The 18,063-nt window shown below is 33.6% G+C and overlaps 2 protein-coding genes across 2 annotated transcripts; both read right to left on the minus strand.

The window, feature by feature from the left end:
• Nucleotides 1-5,788: 5,788 nt before the first annotated feature.
• LOC107918940 (MACPF domain-containing protein At1g14780) lies at nucleotides 5,789-9,692 on the minus strand. The gene is made up of 8 exons (XM_041109944.1): nucleotides 9,307-9,692; nucleotides 8,930-9,171; nucleotides 7,686-7,878; nucleotides 7,526-7,600; nucleotides 7,041-7,224; nucleotides 6,785-6,954; nucleotides 6,564-6,628; nucleotides 5,789-6,452 (listed from the first exon to the last, which is right to left on the minus strand). Exons 1-8 carry the CDS (start codon nucleotides 9,562-9,564, stop codon nucleotides 5,831-5,833), a joined length of 1,809 nt encoding a protein of 602 aa, XP_040965878.1. The 5' UTR covers nucleotides 9,565-9,692; the 3' UTR covers nucleotides 5,789-5,830.
• Nucleotides 9,693-14,779: 5,087 nt separating this feature from the next.
• LOC107919456 (18.3 kDa class I heat shock protein-like) lies at nucleotides 14,780-16,301 on the minus strand. The gene is made up of 3 exons (XM_016848912.1): nucleotides 16,277-16,301; nucleotides 14,963-15,113; nucleotides 14,780-14,858 (listed from the first exon to the last, which is right to left on the minus strand). Exons 1-3 carry the CDS (start codon nucleotides 16,299-16,301, stop codon nucleotides 14,780-14,782), a joined length of 255 nt encoding a protein of 84 aa, XP_016704401.1.
• Nucleotides 16,302-18,063: the final 1,762 nt, after the last annotated feature.

Here is an 18,063-nt window from a genome sequence, read left to right on the forward strand (position 1 = left end):
TTAATTCGTAATCCAAAACGATTTAGAAATCAAGAGAAATGAGAAATGATGAACATTTTGATAAAAAATTAAGAATTTATAAAATGGATCCCTAACTTGTGTTGTTACCCTTATCATAGCAATGAACCTCATCATGCAAGCTAGATTCAATTTGGGGTTGTCATCCTGATATTAGGAATGATGTACAAAAATATCCACTACAAAAATAATTCCATAGACGACAACTTAAACTAACAGGGAAAGTCCGTCAGTAAAAATCTGCATTTCTTACGGGTTTTCTTATCTGTTGGTATATATGCGACATATACTGACGGATTACCCATCCATCAGTATAGATACTTCTTTTATCCACCAGTTGATTCAATCTAGAAATTATTTATTTCTTCTGCACTTAGTGACATTGGCCATTGCTATGATATACCTTGAATTCTAAAACAATCTAATCCAAAATCTGTTGTTGTTTTCAAGTGAAAGAAACCCAAAGTTTAATAATTAGTCAAACAAATGAAGAAAAAAAGGGAAATGAAATTAGAAGCTCACCTATGACATCGACGGTAGTTTACTGTTAGAAAGCCTTCCAACCGGTCCATTAGGGAAGTCAATCCCGTAAGGCAAGTAATTAGCTCTAACCATAGTTGATTATTATTCCCATTATCCACCAATGAATCCCCAAAAATAAAGTAACAATCTTTTCCCAGAACTATATCTGAATATTGTCAGTTTTGAAGCATGCCTGAGCATTAAGGCTTTTACTGCCAACTATTGATCTTCACTCATAAACATAATCCTTAGCTGGCTTCTAATCTTCCTTCTCTCATCTCTGAGATACGTTTTATGAAGAAAATGAATTTTTAATCTAGAGATCAGAACAAAAGGGTCTGCATCTCCTGTAAAAATGATTTAGAAGATTCAAAACCAAAAATAGCAGTATTTGCTAGCAACAATATGGTGAAGGTTGTCGATCAACACATATTGATCCAAAATTTGATTCAAGTGGTAAAAGTATCATGAATGCCACTGTATTAGGAATCAAATTTCATTTTGCCCTCTTTACTCAAAAAATGGATAAATTAGTCATTATACGTTAATCAAAGAACAAACTAGTTCTTCTATTAAAAGTTCTATCATCACGTGACATACCATGTGTACCTCATGTTAATGTATAAGGGTTAGGTTTTTAATAGTAAAAATAGATGAAAACTTTAACAGAAAGGACCAATTAACTTTTTGATTTAACATATAGGGATTAAATTGCTCATTTTTTTTAGTAAAGAGAATAAAGTACAATTTAACTCCTAATACAATAGCCTCTATGTTATTTTTATTAATTCAAGTCCAGTATGGTACCTTTGAGTATGTCGATTGATTTTAATGAATCAATGATGTTGGCCCTAGAGATTCACAGCAGATAGTAGAGGCACCGCGACAATGTGTTTTTCAACGCATGATATTGCTGGTCGTATTAAGCATACTAGTGAACTGTGTATTTCTATCCATAAAGTGATATGAAACCATAAAAATGAGCTTTCTCAACACTGTAACTTTGAGGGAAGAAATCTAACAAATCATGCATCTCATTACCATCCAAATGTTTGCCATATTGGCTTAAATCTTTCTCTTTTGCAGGAAAACCCCAACATTTGGAAATGGCTAACTAGTCAAGAACAACCACCCGAAGCAGTGACCGTTAATCCTGTAAGAGATTATCTAAAATATAAAAGTTTTGCACTTGTATTTCTTTTATTTCCCAGTATTCTTATAAGATCTTTTGGTTGTTTAAGTCTTCTCTGCAGTGCAACAGAAAGTCTTGAAAAACCTCAACAACCATTCCTCTCCCGAGACCTGAGCAACCCCTGGCCAGCCATGGGTGAAAGGGTGGGATGATATCCAAAAAGGTCGCGATAGCCCAATCACCGGAAATCGGTAGCTTTTCTTTTGCCTTTGAGATAACAGGTTCTGAAGGCTTGTTTCTTTCGAAACAAATTAAGGTTTGTAATATGTAATAATTTCTTCGATATTGTATTCTAGAATATGAAATAAGGATGGTTACATCGCTGTAGTGAAGCTGGAGATGTAAGAAAACCCTGAATGTATTTGGTATAGGCCTTATTTAAGTTGATCTATAGCATAAAAATTGTGGCTTGAATTGTCATTTCTTCTCTGTGCTTCAACAAATAGTTGAAAATATTCAACAAGTTGTATAAATGCAAAGTGATGGTTCTAAGAAGCGCCACTCTATAACCCTTTTTAGACCCAATAGAGGGGACTAGATTGTTACGTACTCATGATCACCAACCTGAAACCTAGGTATGGCCCGAATCACCTACCGGCAATCCGATTAGGCCCTGTCAGTTGGACGCGTGCAGGCCTTGAAGTGGGGGTTCACCAGAAGGGCTCGCAAGGGAAGTTTGCGGTCCCAGCTCGCATATGCAAAGGAGTCCACATGTGAGGGCTACGAAGTATAACAAGTAGACCAGAACAGTATACGTGTCCAGCATGCATGGAGCCTACTGAGAACGTCAATTCCATGAACAGTGACCATGTGTATAAATATTCAATTGTCCCCTTCAATGGACACAACGGAAAAACACTCAACAATATTATATGTTGAATATATCAGAATCCAACATTTGTTGCGGATTATCGAGTTAAATTTATAATAACCCTGGCGTGTTTCTAAGGGATGATGTGAGCCTACAGGCTTAGCACTTGGTGTCTAGGTGTGTTTTTGAAAGGATGTTAGCCTTCGGGCTAGACACTCAATACTTAGGCGTGTTCTTGGTTGGATTAGTTCGGTTGAGCATTCTAGCGTGTTTTGGGTGAATAACAGCATATCCATATATGTTCATATAGTTGATCATCAGGCTGAATCGTGATTGTTAAACGATGTAATGACTTGTGTTGATGCTTGGTAATAATTATTTTCCTTTCTAAATGATTTCTAAATGTGCTCATGTTACTGATATTATATCGTGATTTGATATTGAATGATTTTGTATAGCTTGAAAGGTTGTATGACTCGTGTATAATGAACTCACCTATTGAATGGTTGTGATGACATGGTTGATGTTAGTTAATTATTTTGCTATTTAAACTATGATTACAAGGTATGTTATATTGTATTTAACCTATGAACTTACTAAGCTAAATTGTAGCTTACTTTGTGTCATTTTCCTATTTTCCTGTAGATATTATTTTGCGGAATTAGATGATCAGATCAACTAGAAGATCACACTATCTAGTCTCTTTTTTGGCAAACTTTGAAATCGTTATATCTCAGTTTTGTGGCATGCAATAGGAGTAGTTAGTAGATATGTACTTATGTGTCAAGGAAATATATATGTTTTGTGTTTGTACAAATGATGTATGCTTGAAAGTTAAATGGTAAGGTTGTTAATGGCTTATTATGGCAATCTTGAATGTGGATTATGCGTGGTATATAATGGAATGATTTGAAATGTTGATAGGTTGTAATTTTTTATAGAAAGGTTGGTTAAGTGATAGCTTGGTTGGAACATATAGCATATTGGTTTAACCTTTTGCTTTGGATGTTATTTAGGTGTTATGTATAATAGTACTTTTGATAGAAAATGAATTGATGAATATGCCTTGTTAGGTGGTTGTTAGTTGGTGATAGAAGTTATGGTATCTTTGATGATTCATAGGGTAATTGCTTCACTATGCTTAAACTTGTTTGAAGTAGGAAACACTTTGGTATTAAATGTTGTTTGTGATGGTGCTTTATGACATATTGGTTAGGTACATAGGATAGCGCTTTGAATTGTGTTTTGGTATGCTTTTGATGTGTTTGAATTGACTTGAATGAGTTTCATGCATGATATTGGCTTATTTGTAGTATGAGTTTACATTTTAGATTTGAGTATGAATTGAACTTTCAAACTTGTGATTTTTCACCATCTAGGAAAAAGTATCGATATCTAGGACCAAAAATATCGATATTTTTACCAAATGAATAGTTTCAAAATTGGCAGATTACAAATTTGGTATCGATAATTTTTACTTAGTATCGATATTTTATAGTTTTCATCGATATCTTGAAAATGATATTGATACCTTAATTTGGCAGAATGCCAAAATGGTACTGATAATATTTTCGTATTGATACTTATTTGAAAATATCGATACTTCTTCATTTAGTATTGATACTTTACCTAAAGTTTTAAAATTATATAACTTGGTTCATATTCATGCTCGAGTCTAATTTAAAAGTGGTTTAAAGCTCGATATAGTTTTGTTTTTATTTTTAATAGTTGACGTGTGTAAATAGAATCATTCCATGTTTTAAATTGCACATGATTGTTCTGTATTTATTCATACCATCTTGTAGTTCGGTCCAAAGACCGAACCGTGTATGAGGTGTTACACACATGTTGAATTTTAGTTGCTCAAAGTTTTCTCCTTCTACTCATTCATCTTAACCCAAGACCTTCTCTCTCACAACTTCTCACCTCGAACACTATAACAACCATCATCTTCAACAATAACTCACCATCAACAAACTCCAACATCAAAGCCTAAATCCATTACCGCCATTCACTCAATTCTCAGCCACCACCTCTACTCATGATTCAACTCATTTGTCCCTTTCCTTTCTCGATTTCACCCGGAAAAGAAAAAAAAAACCCACAACAATAGAAAATATATTGACAGCAAGAAACCAAAAAAAGGCAAACCAATCAAAAATAGAAATCATGGTTTTTTTTTTGTTTCAATCGATTAAAGGGTTTGATGTAGATTTTCAAAAATTCAAATTGTTAAATGATGTCTAGAAACATGGATAGGCCTCAGTCAAGGTTGTGGTCCGATGTAGCAATCAAATTTCAAGATTGAGCAAGGGCATTTCATAAATAGAACCTTTATTTTGTGAAATTTAGGGAAACTTTTAGAAGAAAAAAAACCCTAAGAACGAATTTTGAAAAGGGTGATGAGTATTTGGGGTAGAAATCGACTTAAATGAAGATCAAACGATGGTAATTCTGGTAGTGTCAATTATAGTTGTTTTACTTTTTTGGAGAGAAATAGAGGCTTGTACAAAAATATAGAAATAAAATGGAAAAATTTTGAATTTAAAAAATGAATTATAGGTGGTAGAGAAAACCAACAGAACGATTGCCATGTCAGCTCAACATTAGCTATGGTAAAAGGATTATGGAGGCCCCTACAATAGGAGTCAGATTGTATTTGTACTATTGAAAATTGACGTGCTTGACATATAGTGACACGTGGCGTGCCACGTGTATCATATGCTAATGTATAAGGACAGTTTCTGACGGTAAAAATGAATGGAAATTTTAACAAAATGACCGTTTTGCTCTTTGATCTAACGTATAATGATTAATTTTTTTTAAGTAGAAGAGAAAATACAATTTGATTCCTAACATAAGAACCTTCATGATACTTATACCCCTTAGCCACTTAATAGCTAATTAACTTAAATATTCAATGTATTATTAGATGACTCTTAACGTAGTTTAAGGGGCAACACTTGGGTGCATAAGAACTTTGCCACCATCCCCTAAAATATCCAATCACATTTATGTTGCTATAAATTAATATAATAATAAAATTATATAATGAAATATTACTTTAATTAATATAAAAACATTTCTTCATCTTTATATGTTACATTTTACAAGAATTTACACATCAAAAAAGAATTCCTCTAATTTCATGCGCCATAGAAGAAGAAAAAAGTGAGGCTTTCCCCTAGATGAAAAATTATACATAAAAACTAGAAAAACTGAAAATCAAATTTAACCCCAATTGATAATTCTTAGATTACTTTATATTTTTAATTAAAAAAAGAAGATTAATTTACATTTACCAAAGAAAACTTTACATGCAGACTTATCTTACCTTTCTCTAATTGTAGCCTGGCCCCCGTAACCAGCCAATACCCTGGACTATTTTCAGGTCCTTTGCACAATTGCGAGGTTTCCACAAACTTCAATAGCTTTGGTGTTTGAACCGGCACCGGCGGTCCGGTAGGGTACACGGAGGAGTCCACCACAACAGCCGCCATCTCCTTTTCTTTAGCGGGGTTGCCTGTTAAAGATTGGCTAATGGCTGAAAGTAAACCAGAGGACCTCTGGGAATACCCAGAGGCGGCTTGTGCCCAACTTGACCGCACTAAGAAACAATTCGAGACCTTAGAAAACAATAGTCTGAGATGAAGAACACTCTTGGAACCATGTTTTTTGACATGAAGTTGAGCACCGGTGACGATGAAGGCAGCATCTTTGCCGGCAGTCCTCCATTCTGGGTTATATTTGATGGGGGCCGTGCATATGTGGGAGAAATTTTTGCGGTGAATGGCTTCGAAGAATCGAATATCAGCTTTATCGCCTGATGCTTGCCAGTATTGTGTGTCGTCCATTTTGTTTTCGAATGTTTGTGGTAGTGTCGATAGATGTTGAAGGTGAATAGCAAGCCTGGGGATTAAATTGAAAGCTTTTTAAAAACCCAGAATTTTACTTGGAAAGAAAAGGTCAAATTCTACCATAAGTCCCTATATTATGGTCGAGTGTCATAAATAGATATACCTATTGCATTTCATGCCCTCAAGATATAAGCGCATCCCAGTGACTGGCCTCATCCCTACAGTGACCTGCTAACACTTGTTATTAGTATTTTGTAGGGTCTGAAACATGAAAATTTAGATTGACATTTGTTAGGACATTGGCATATTTGACATTACATCATTAGCACAACCATTAACCAACATGATGATAGAAAAGAAAGGGATATCGTGGGTATGATGTACCTGAGAGGTATTTACATAAAGCTTAGGACCCATTAAGTTGAAGTGAAGAGCTGGTGATGAAGAAGCCCTATTTGTTGAAGGACCTAAAGGGAGGTCATTGTGAATGGGAGCCCAAATCTTTTGTGCTTGGAAGTCAAGAAAGTATCGCAGTTCACCTAGCGGAGGCTTGTCTGCCATTACATTTAAAATTACAACACATCATGAATATGTTGATGAGGTTATTATAGGCTTAGTTATGAAGAAAGTTAAAACTTACATCGAAGGTATAAATTGATGGCATGTGATAAGAAACCTTTGCCAGGGACATTTTTAAGTAGAGAAGTGATTGGAATGAAATTAAAATGAATGGCATCTGGCATTCCTGCAACTGTTGGAAGCCACTCACAATGGCTGCGAGCTTCTGGGTCACCTCCTCTCTTTGAACCTATAACAGTGATTCCCTGCATAACCCAAAACCCCTCATTCACTAAAATTATAAACTAATTAAACTCAATTCCAACTAATTATTTTATACGTAATTTACATGTGATAAACTCGAATCCATAAGTTTAAAATCCCAAAAACTTAACCTTTACCAATAATGGTCTATTATACCTAATATTAGTATTTAAGCACACTAATGTTAACTTAAACTTTATGCTATGCTATTCGACTCTTTATTTTTTTTAAAAATGTTTGTGTTTGATATTCATGTGAGACATAAACCCACAAAAGGATTTCCAAAAATGTAGTGAGACTTACATCTTTGGTATTGATGAAAGGGTAGCCATCCAAGGCAATAGATTGTTGATCAAAGATATTGAAAGCCTCTGGTATCTGTATACAAACCATTCACATTATTAAGTGTTATATCATTTCTCTAAAACTAAGTAGGGAAAAGGATGGTATTGCTTTGAAAAACCTTTTGCTTTTGATCTTTGGTTTTAGGGGCAAATCTGCAGGTGCCTGTAAACAGTTGATCACCAAGATCATAGAGATGTTTTTTGAGCAGTGAAGGCTCCAAATTGGAAGACTTGTCTTGCCTCACCAAAACCACGTCATGGCCACCAATGCTTAGCCCCACAATGACGTGAGTCCCGTATTTCTCAATGAATCTGCCAAATAATTTCCCCCCAGTTTTGATTTCACATGCATGAATATTAATCAAATAAGGTATATTGGTCACAGTCTTCCATCAACAACCAAGAAGACTAACAAATTTATTTATAATTCCATGCATCAATAACCTACTTACAGTTGTCAACTAAATGCTAGCCGATGTATAATTTCACTGATACATTATTAGTTTGACTTACTATGAAAGGAAGGTGTAAACAAGAGAAACATGAAATGTTTAGTTTTATAGAAATTAATTAAAAAATGTTGAAAAAGGCAGATGTTTTTGACATTTTTGAGTGAGAAAACATGGTATTTTATCCAGCAGGATGAACTCTTCAAATTGATGGGAGTTGAGTGATGGGACTTTTCTAATAGCTGATTTTGCTGACTTTAGCTAAACAGACAATTTATTTTCTTGTCAGACAAGGAAAAAAAATGGCCATCTTTTGACACAAATTCTAATTTGACCATTGAATATTGGAATTAATGATCATTTCATCAAGCAATCTTTTGATAATACATATACGTGGCACTGTGGTGAAACTGAAGGAACGAGATTTCAATTTTTGCTTGGTCAAGGATTTCAATTTTAGTCTTGAAAAAAAGGGGTTAATTTGCAAATTAGTTATTTTTTAGTGTTATATTCAAAGTTTTTGTTGGAATAAAAAAAATGTATACTACGAGAAGAAGTCAAAAAAAGGAAAGCCACTGATATGAGAGAAAAAAAAAGAAAAAGAAATTTTTTATAAATATTTTTTTAATAAAAAAATTGTCTTAGATTAAAACAAAAAAAGGAAAACATTTCGTAATAGAGGGTAACGGTAGAGTGACCATTTTATAATAAAACGATAACATAAGTGATTAAAACATAACACTTCAAACATAAGTGACTAAATATGTCCTACAACAAACAAAATTGACTATTTTGATCATTTATCAAAAAGAAACCTATAACAAAATAAATTAGATCAATGCCCGTCCTAAATAATTAAACAGTTAAATTTAAATATATATATATGTATACATTAATAAAAGAAGTTGAGGTACCTTGCTAAGGCATAAGGATCCCAGGTAGAAGGAATATCATTAAGAACATGAGGAGAGAGAAGGAGAGGATAGCGATGAATATGAAGATTAAACAAAATAATGTAATATCCATCGATTCCCAAGCATTTGGTATTGGCTGCATCTTTCCCCCATGACCCGCTTTGAAACCCAAACATTGTATTGAATCTCCCCGATGGTATTTTCCCCGGTATGCTGCATTTTTTGTTGAAAAACTCCGCCATCTACGTACACACCCACCCACCCACCAATCATACACACACAGATACACTAAGATTATGGGTTTAGAGATTGAGAGGTACATCAACAACAACAACAAAAAAAAAAAAAAAAGAGAGGAAGAAATTGGTATTCATTACCTGATTGAAATCTAGAATATCAGACTGGTAACGAGTTCGATCGCCCTTATCGCATTTAATATCGATGGGAACATCTTTGATGGAACCGAAACCGGGTACGGCAATCTCTCTCTTATCGGTTTCGTCGAGTAAAATGAGCCTCTCCTTGCCTTTGCAGTACTTGAGTCGAAAATCCATTGTTAAATCGAATCCTCTTCCAAGGCTGCTAAGAGCCTTCTCAACTATTCCAATATTGTTGCTCATCTCACTTTCCCTCATACGAAGGAAAAGCTTGTCTGGGTTATTTAAGAGAATGTGGATAAAGACTGGGTATTATATTAGGGTGAGAAAGCTTTGACATCGTACATTGTATAATGAGATGATTGAAGACCAACAAGGAAGTTTCTTCTCTTTCCTTTCGTTTTCATTTCTGGTTTTTGTGCTCAACTTTGACCTTTTTTTTTTTTCTAAATTTATGATTTTCACACACATACACAGAATTTAATATTCCATTCATAATGCATGTAAAATTTGATGTAAATTAATATTTTTTTAACTATTTTTATATGTAAAAAATATTTAAATGCTGAATATTTATTGATAATGCTGAATATTTATTGATATGTAGAGTATTTTAGATTAATATGGTAGAGATGTTAGATTGATTTAAAAATTTACTTGCACAAAAAATTTAATTATATTGATAAAACGATTGAATCGTTAAAATATTCATCATACCAAAATACACAAAATGGTGTAAGTGGATCCCTACCGTATTTTATTTTTTGGTCTAATTCTATCCTTAGTCTATGTACTTTTTGAACTTTTACATTTTACTCTCTCTGATTTCAATTTCAGGAATTTAATCCTCTCTACTCTTCTAATTTAATCGAAATTTAAAAATATTTAACGTTCAACCGATAATACTATGTATGAAAATCTACTAATATTCAAAGGTTTGCTTTAAAATTTAAAGTTCAATTGATAAAAATATATTCAAATTTAATAAAAATCAATTAATAATATTATCAATTGAACTTTATTTTTTAAATTAGACAAGTAAAGGCACTAAATTCCTGAAATTAAAAGGAAACAGATTATATTTCAAAAAATGAAAGAGTACAGGGACTGAAGGGAGAATTAAACCTATTTGTCCTAGTGAAATAATTGGTGCTTGAAAATCTCTCTTTTTCACACTAACTGGCTTTAATATCATAAAATCCAATTAACATTCTCATTGTTGAATGTGAGCAATAACGAAAAAGTCCAAAATTTTACGTACACACAAGGGGTTTTTTTTTTTTGGATTGGAAAATTAAAATTATTTATTTATTACTTAATTCACATGTAAAATTTTTAAAATACCTACCATACCATTTTCCAAATAATCATATTTTAAAATATGCATATTTAATTTTTGAATAGATTTTATTTATTGTATAAATTTAATAAACATCTAACAAAATCTATGACTTTTAAAAATAATAATTATATTACATTATATTTTATCACATAATTTATATTATTTTTTAAAATTCAATTCTCAAAGGTAAGCTGAAAAAGTATATATTAAGTTTGGACAAAGCTTGAAAATAGCCTACTTTAATATAAAGAATAAATAAATCTCACTATACCTTTTTTATTGACTTGAAGACCAATGGATTTAATTTGTCCAAAGTAATAAATATGTACATATAGTTTAAGTAAAAAATGGGAACCGTTATTTAATAATAAAAATTTAATTAATATAATATTAGTATTTTAAAGATTTAATAAAAATAAATTAAATTAACTCTATACGTATGAATGTTTACATTCATACTGTTTATAAGGAAAAAGAATGGTCACTTTCATATTACGGGAGACACTTTTGAACATTTGCATTGTAAATATGGACAATTCCGTGGCCGACGTCCTCAAGGAAAGGCCCTTAGAGAGGAAGAACAGTTGATGGCGGCTGCGCCTCTTGTAATAACTCCAACAAAAACACGTTTATGGTAAGTATTAAATAATCCCAAATGATGAGAGACCACGTCAACTGAGAACTACAATTAAGCAACAGTGGCAGAAATAGCAGATGGCAAGCTTTGGTTAAAACTTTTTCTTGAACCAACAATGGCATTCAATCTCCTAAACCAGAGCACATATTTACGGCTTTTAATTAGTACTGGAAACTGTTTGAAGCCGACGGTTGATAATTGCTTAGAATGTAAATATGTGTTGAATGGGTGTGTTTGACGACTGCAGTAGCAGTTTTAGTAGTGATTACGATGAACACAATAAAAAAATACAACGTAGAAAATTATTTACGCAGTTTGATTTTCTTACATCGGTGAAGCTTAGTTCAGTGAGTAAATTCACTATCTTTAACCCTAATACAATAAGTGATTCAAGTTTTATCATGACCCGGTATAGCAACTTCACTTGTGTACGTAAAGATCTAAGATCACTCACCTCTAAATTTTCCCACCAAGAACTTAAGCGGTAAATAAAACTTGTTTACTCTCTCAATATGCACTCACAAAATACTTTCCACTATGAACAAATACGTGCTTTCATTGCTCAATTACAAAACCTATACTAATCTCACAAATATATAAAAGTTCAAGATTATACTAAAAGATCAATTACAATTTAAACTAGTCTTCTCAAAAGCTAAAATTACATGAGAAGAGATTGTACGAAACTGTGATTCTATGTCATTCCTGTCCATTTTCAATAGGAGAATGACAAATCAGAGTTTTCCTATTATAAGCTTTTTCCTCTTAAAAAAAAGTACAATTTGGTTTGTCATTCTCCTATTGAAAAAAGATAGGGATGACATAAAATCACAGTTTCATACAATCCTTTCTCAAATTACATTAATATTTTATTGTAATAAAGACCAAAGTAATTAGGACTATTTGAAGTTGAAGATAAGTCTTCAATGTTTCTCTATCCAACGTCAATAATTTTATCAAAAAATAATATAAAATTAGCCAAATTAAATAAATTAATTCCCAAATTAAAATTCGAGATTTAACTCATTATCTAATTAAAATTAATCCAAACAAAATTAGGTATATACACTTGCTGTAGTGTACTGCCAACAAGGAACTATCTTTACTCCTGTGGTTAACAAGTTCAGTTTGGCTGCTTACTCTGTGGGAGAGAACCTGATATTGGGGAGCAGATGTTATTGCCCCATTGCTCCATCAATTTGGGGGCATATTATGCAAAGATACAACATAATTCGGCAAACTAGAGCTAAACATGAAATGTAAAACGGGCCATCAACAAACTAGAAGGTAAATTATTTTCTTCTATTTGCACTTCGTCTTGCTGGGCATGTGTCACGTCTCGGCATAATTGGGCATCCATTCGAGTCACTAAAAAGCAACAAGAACCATCAAGTGGCCCAACCATACTGCATAGAGCTTTTGAGCCTACACGAGCCCATCAAACCATTTGAAGATTCTAGATGAATGTACGTAAGCTTGCCCACATTTGTTCACACTCCTTGTATACCATTTATGATGAATAGTTTGAGAGTTAATAAAAATTAGATCTTCACCGTCCATAGTAGACCTTGTAACTTAGTCTCAACCTAGATTCTTTGGAGCTTTGCGTATAAATAAAGGGTTTCCCACCTTTATTTGTGCACATACAAGTATCTGGTTCAATAAGTGCATACTTGAAAGTTTACTTAGACATATTTGTGTCCAAGTTTTTAAGCCTAAAGCCGCAAGGTAAATCAACTTAAATTCTATGCGACACATACACATAAATGACAAGAAAGAAATAGACAGTTATATTAAATAATCAAGACAACTTAAAATACTCTATATTATCATTAACACTATTGGCGACAGGCTACATGACAAACAAAATTTGTAATTATGCACAAAAACCTTTTAGCTTTTACTAATTATTAGAAAAAAAGTGAAGAAATGCATTTGGAAAAGTAATCTTATGAGTAACAATTGTAATTAGAATTGAGAAAATTAAACAAAGTAATTAAGCATGATTATTTTTAAACCCAAAAAAGGTATGCAAACCAAAAGGTTAGTGCTATAAAAGACAATACCAGACTTGAAACCAATGGCATAAACACACACCCAATGCAACAATATTCTTAAAAAAGACCCAAAACAAAGGTAAAAGCATTGCCACACAAACTATAAATCAAATAAAACTAGACAACGCACTCAAAATACAAAAAAATAAAACAAGTCCCCTACTGAACTCATACGACACACCAAAATAAACCAAAAGCATAACGATACTACAACATGAAGCTCCTGTACCTTGTTCAACAACCTCCCAAGTCACATGCAGTCATCGCCAATTACCAAAAGGAAATGAGCAGCATAACACTACCAAAGCATAAAGCCCCTGTACTTTCTTCAACTATACCATTACCAAGCAAATTGTTGCCAATACCTGCTGCTATTATTTGCTTCAATTTGTCATCCTAGCTCAACCAAATCTCCGTCGATTGTTCAAATATACTGCTGCAATTTGTTCCGTGTTGCCACTGCCAAGCTTGTATGTATTTTCCAAGTCGATTCAACTTTTGTTGTCGGTTGTGCTTCACCAAATTGTTGCTTTTCTTTTTCCTGGGACAAAAGCATGCAGTCCAAGAAGCTCTTCAAAATGATGCGATGGATCACCTTAACAAAGCAGGCTGTGAGCAACAGCAGAATAAACCAGAAAAATGCTGCAATGAAGTTCCTTAGAATAACCAAAATCCATCGCTAGGCACCAAAAGACCATGCCCAAAAACTAAAAGGAACCCAAAACAGCGCTTTATCAATATCTCCCACTGCATGCACTTTTTCAATTCCATTTACTAACCCAACGTAAACCTTATGTAGCGACTGTTCATCTTCAATGTCAACCGCCATCAAAAGAGACTGGGATGATGAGCGAGACGAGGTCATACACTCCCACCCTCTTTTGGATTTAAACTTGTAATCCCACATAAATTCAGAAACACGAATCGGGCATCTGATGTCATTGCAGTTGACAAAAATAGTTTCATCGATCCTCTTCTCATGATTAGTTAAAATCAACCATGTTCAAAGTATCCCCGTCAATCAAAACTAAATCTCCCCACAATATTTCTGCAATTCTTTTAAAGGTGTTACGGTTCCACACATGAAGAGGAAGGCCATAGATCCCAAGCCATGTAAACCTTTTCTCGATGAGCGAAGAAGTAGTCCATGGCACACTCAGATAACTGAGACCAGTTTGAACCCTCCCTCTTGTCTAGTTTTATCATCGGCAAAAATCAACAAAAACAAATTCCCTGATATCCATAGTTTATGAAGGGGAAACTAAAATCACCTCAATAGTTTCTACAACATATTCACAGAGGAGAGGAATGATAGTATCATTTTAGTTTCAATGAACTTATTGTTTTTCCATAATTCAGGCCCATAGCCATGAGACAAACTTATAATGTTTTCACCTTTGATGTGTATTTTAGCCTGAAATCTCAATGGCCTTAACCTTAGGTTTCTTGTCTTCGTCCTTGGGGACCATTTTCCATGCTAGCCTTAACTTGATCCATCTTAGCATTCTCAGGCAACCTGAACGTCCTCAACAACTTCCCACTGCTCCTCTCAACGTGGTGCCAGTACTTGTCCTTCTTCTTTTAGTGCTCCTTGCTTCTCTCCCCACTTATCTAAACAACCATCCCTTCTTCAGCCCTTGAAGGATTGCTTTGAACACGTGAGCTTTGGGTGTTTCCTTCCAATCAACCCTCGCGTTGGCAATGGCCAAAGCTTCGCATGCTGAAGATGATGATGGCACAGTGTTTGCCAATGCAGAGTTGAAGAACACATCTAAAGGATCCCATACAGAAAATGGATAACCCAGAAGGCTAGGAATTAAAGAATTCAATCCCAAAAAATAAGAAAATGAAAGAGGTCCAGGACTCGATTGATAAACAGAAAGCAAAATTAGAGGTTAAAATTGGTAGTTGACTTACCAAAAATGAAATTAATAGTTTGCTGAGCATGGTCCAAACTGCTTTTTTGAAAATAAAAATTTAGTTGTCGACTTTAAAAACAAAATTGGAGTGCCACCGATCTTTTATTAAGGTGTGATCGGCCCACCTTAAAAATAATTTTGGTCTGCGAAATTTGAGAAAACAGGTTCGGGAGTTAGTTACGCACGAGGAAGGATTAGCACCCTCGTAACGCCCAAAATTGGTACCGAATTGATTTTTTTAATGCCTTGGTGTCAAAAATTTGAAAAGATTTTAAAATGAAACTTTTTATTTCATGAACGAATTAAAACAATAAGACATTCTTATTTCAAAGAAATAAAACACCACACCCAGTGAGTTAGGGCACAATGTTTTTAAATCTTCAAAATACCTGAATATTGCCTTTTGCTTTTGAAAATTCTTATTTCGAGAAGAAAATATCATGACCAGTAAGTTAGGACCCAACATTTTGAATTCCCGAGAATAAGCTTTGTAATAAGGCCCAATCGGCCTGGGTCCAAACACAAAAAGAAAGCAGTGCAAGCCCAATCAATTGACCCAAATAATAAAAACAGTCCAGCTACAAGCCCAATAGCCTTACAGACCCAAAACTAAACCAAAACTAAAAACCCTAGTGACAACATGGGAGCGCCGCAGCTCCCCCCGCCTTCTGCGCCTCCAGCAGCATCCGGACGCCGCAAGTCTCGGCTTCCACGCATGCCAGACTCTCCACGCACCTGCAAACGCGGACTTAAAGAGTCCGAAGGGGAAAAAACAAGCAAATAATTTTATTTTTGTTTTTTTTCTTTCGGCCTATAAAAGGCTATATTTTAATCTGCAAAAGGACGGATCTTTTGAGAGGGGATCGAGAATAAAAAGAAGTAAAAAAACTTGTTTTTTAAAGGTGATTTCTTCTTGTTATTAAAAGTGTTTATCGTTTTTGCATTTTTTTCATTTTCTTTTACTTTTCATTTTGTTTCGTTTAAAATAACAAGGGAAAAGGAAAGGAAAACTTACCTGGAAAACGCCGTGCCACCGCCATCTCCGTCGTGATCGGAGTTTTGGTGAGAGGGCCGATCGAGCGGCGGCGCAAGGACGCTAGGGTTCCTAACCCTAGCAGAGTAAACAAAAGGGGGGCTCTGTTTTTATTTTTTTTCTTCTCTTCGGTTGCAACTGATTTTGAAAAGAAAATTTGTTTTAAATAAAGGATCAAAACGGCGCCGTTTTAGGCCTAGTGTGACCTGCGCGTTGACCCGACTCGGGGAGGATCCGCGCGTTTTGAATCTTGGGGATATTTGCGCAATTGATCCCTCCTGCTTGCAGCGCATTTCAATTAACTTGTTTTGGTTTTTTAGAAATAGGGCCGCACATTTTATCTTTGTTTCAATTTGGCCCCTTGGCTGCGCAGCGTTTTGGAAGGACGGGTTAATTACCCTTATGGTCCTTCACTGTTACGCGCGCATTTAAATGGGTTTTTTTTCCTTTTTTTGTTTTTTTTTTCTAAATTCGTTTTTTTGTTTTTAAATTCAATTCAGTCCATTTTTAGTTTTTTTCTTACTTTTTATTTTTAAATATTTATTATTGTTATATTATTTATTATTATCATTATTATCATTATTTCCATATTCTTACACGCATGGTATTTACATCATTTATATATATATGCATTTTTTTTTCATGTAGTACATACGCATATTTTTATATAAAATATATACATTTTTTTATATGTATTTTTAAACTTTTTGAATACTTGCATATCTTTTATACAAATGTTTTTATATTTATATTTTTATATTTTTTTTAAAAAAACTTTTATATACTTTATATTTTACATATATACTTATACATTTTTTTTATTTTGTAAATATATGCACATATACATTTTTATCTTTATTTTATAATTTTCGTACACATATATACATGAATTTCTTATTAGTTTTTGGTTTGGATGTATTTCATTCCTTCTTTTTGTTTGCAAATTTAATTATATAGTGTACTTGTATATATACATGTGAATATTTGTTCATATTTGTCTTCAACTAGAGTATTTGTTTCATGTTGTGCCTTAACCCTTTTAGCATCTCTTTTAAAATATCTATTTTGGTTTTCTCAAAGAATTGAAATCATCCAATTTTATAAATTCCAAATATTTGGCATTCGGGATTCTCGGGAAAGATTGTGTCCTAACTTACTGGATCGCGGTTATTTTTTCGATGAATTTAGAAAGCCAAGTATTTGTTTTGCAATAAATTCGCAAATTTTAAATAAAAACTTAATCTCGGGAGTTCAAAATGTTGGGTCCTAACTTACTGGTCATGACACTTTCTTCTCGAAATAAGAATTTTCAAAAACAAAAGGCAATGTTCGGGTATTTTGAAGATTTAAAAACATTGTGCTCTAACTTACTGGGTGTGGTGTTTTATTTCTTTGAAATAAGAATTGTCTTATTATTTTAACCCATTCATGAAATAAAAAGTTTCCTTTTAAAATCTTTTCAAATTTTCGACACCAAGGCATTAAAAAATCAATTTGGTACCAATTTTTGGGCGTTACGAGGGTGCTAATCCTTCCTCGTGCATAACTGACTCCCGAACCTGTTTTCAAAAATTTTGCAGACCAAAATTATTTTTAAGGTGGGCCGATCTCACCTTAATAAAGGATCGGTGGCGACTCCAGTTTTTGTTTTTTCAAAAGTCGACAACTAAATTTTTGTTTTCAAAAAACGGTTTCGACAAGCTTTTATTTAAAATTTGCGAATTTATTGCAAAACAAATACTTGACTTTCTAAATTCATCGAAAAATAA

The sequence above is a fragment of the Gossypium hirsutum genome, chromosome D13, assembly GCF_007990345.1.
Source record: "Gossypium hirsutum isolate 1008001.06 chromosome D13, Gossypium_hirsutum_v2.1, whole genome shotgun sequence".
Classification (NCBI taxonomy): domain Eukaryota; kingdom Viridiplantae; phylum Streptophyta; class Magnoliopsida; order Malvales; family Malvaceae; genus Gossypium; species Gossypium hirsutum.

Bases quoted from the DNA above. Each gene is read 5' to 3' on its own strand.
- LOC107919456 (XM_016848912.1), bottom strand. From the start codon at position 16,301: ATGGCGGTGGCACGGCGTTTTCCAG. The intron at 15,114-16,276 runs GTAAGTTTTCCT...GGGATCCTTTAG, and splicing joins GGTGGCACGGCGTTTTCCAG to ATGTGTTCTTCAACTCTGCA. The intron at 14,859-14,962 runs GTTGTTTAGATA...GAGGACGTTCAG, and splicing joins CAAGGGCTGAAGAAGGGATG to GTTGCCTGAGAATGCTAAGA.
- LOC107918940 (XM_041109944.1), bottom strand. From the start codon at position 9,564: ATGAGGGAAAGTGAGATGAGCAACAATATTGGAATAGTTGAGAAGGCT. The intron at 7,225-7,525 runs GTAAGTCTCACT...TGGGTTATGCAG, and splicing joins CTTTCATCAATACCAAAGAT to GGAATCACTGTTATAGGTTC. The intron at 6,629-6,784 runs GTACATCATACC...AAGTGTTAGCAG, and splicing joins TTTATGTAAATACCTCTCAG to GTCACTGTAGGGATGAGGCC.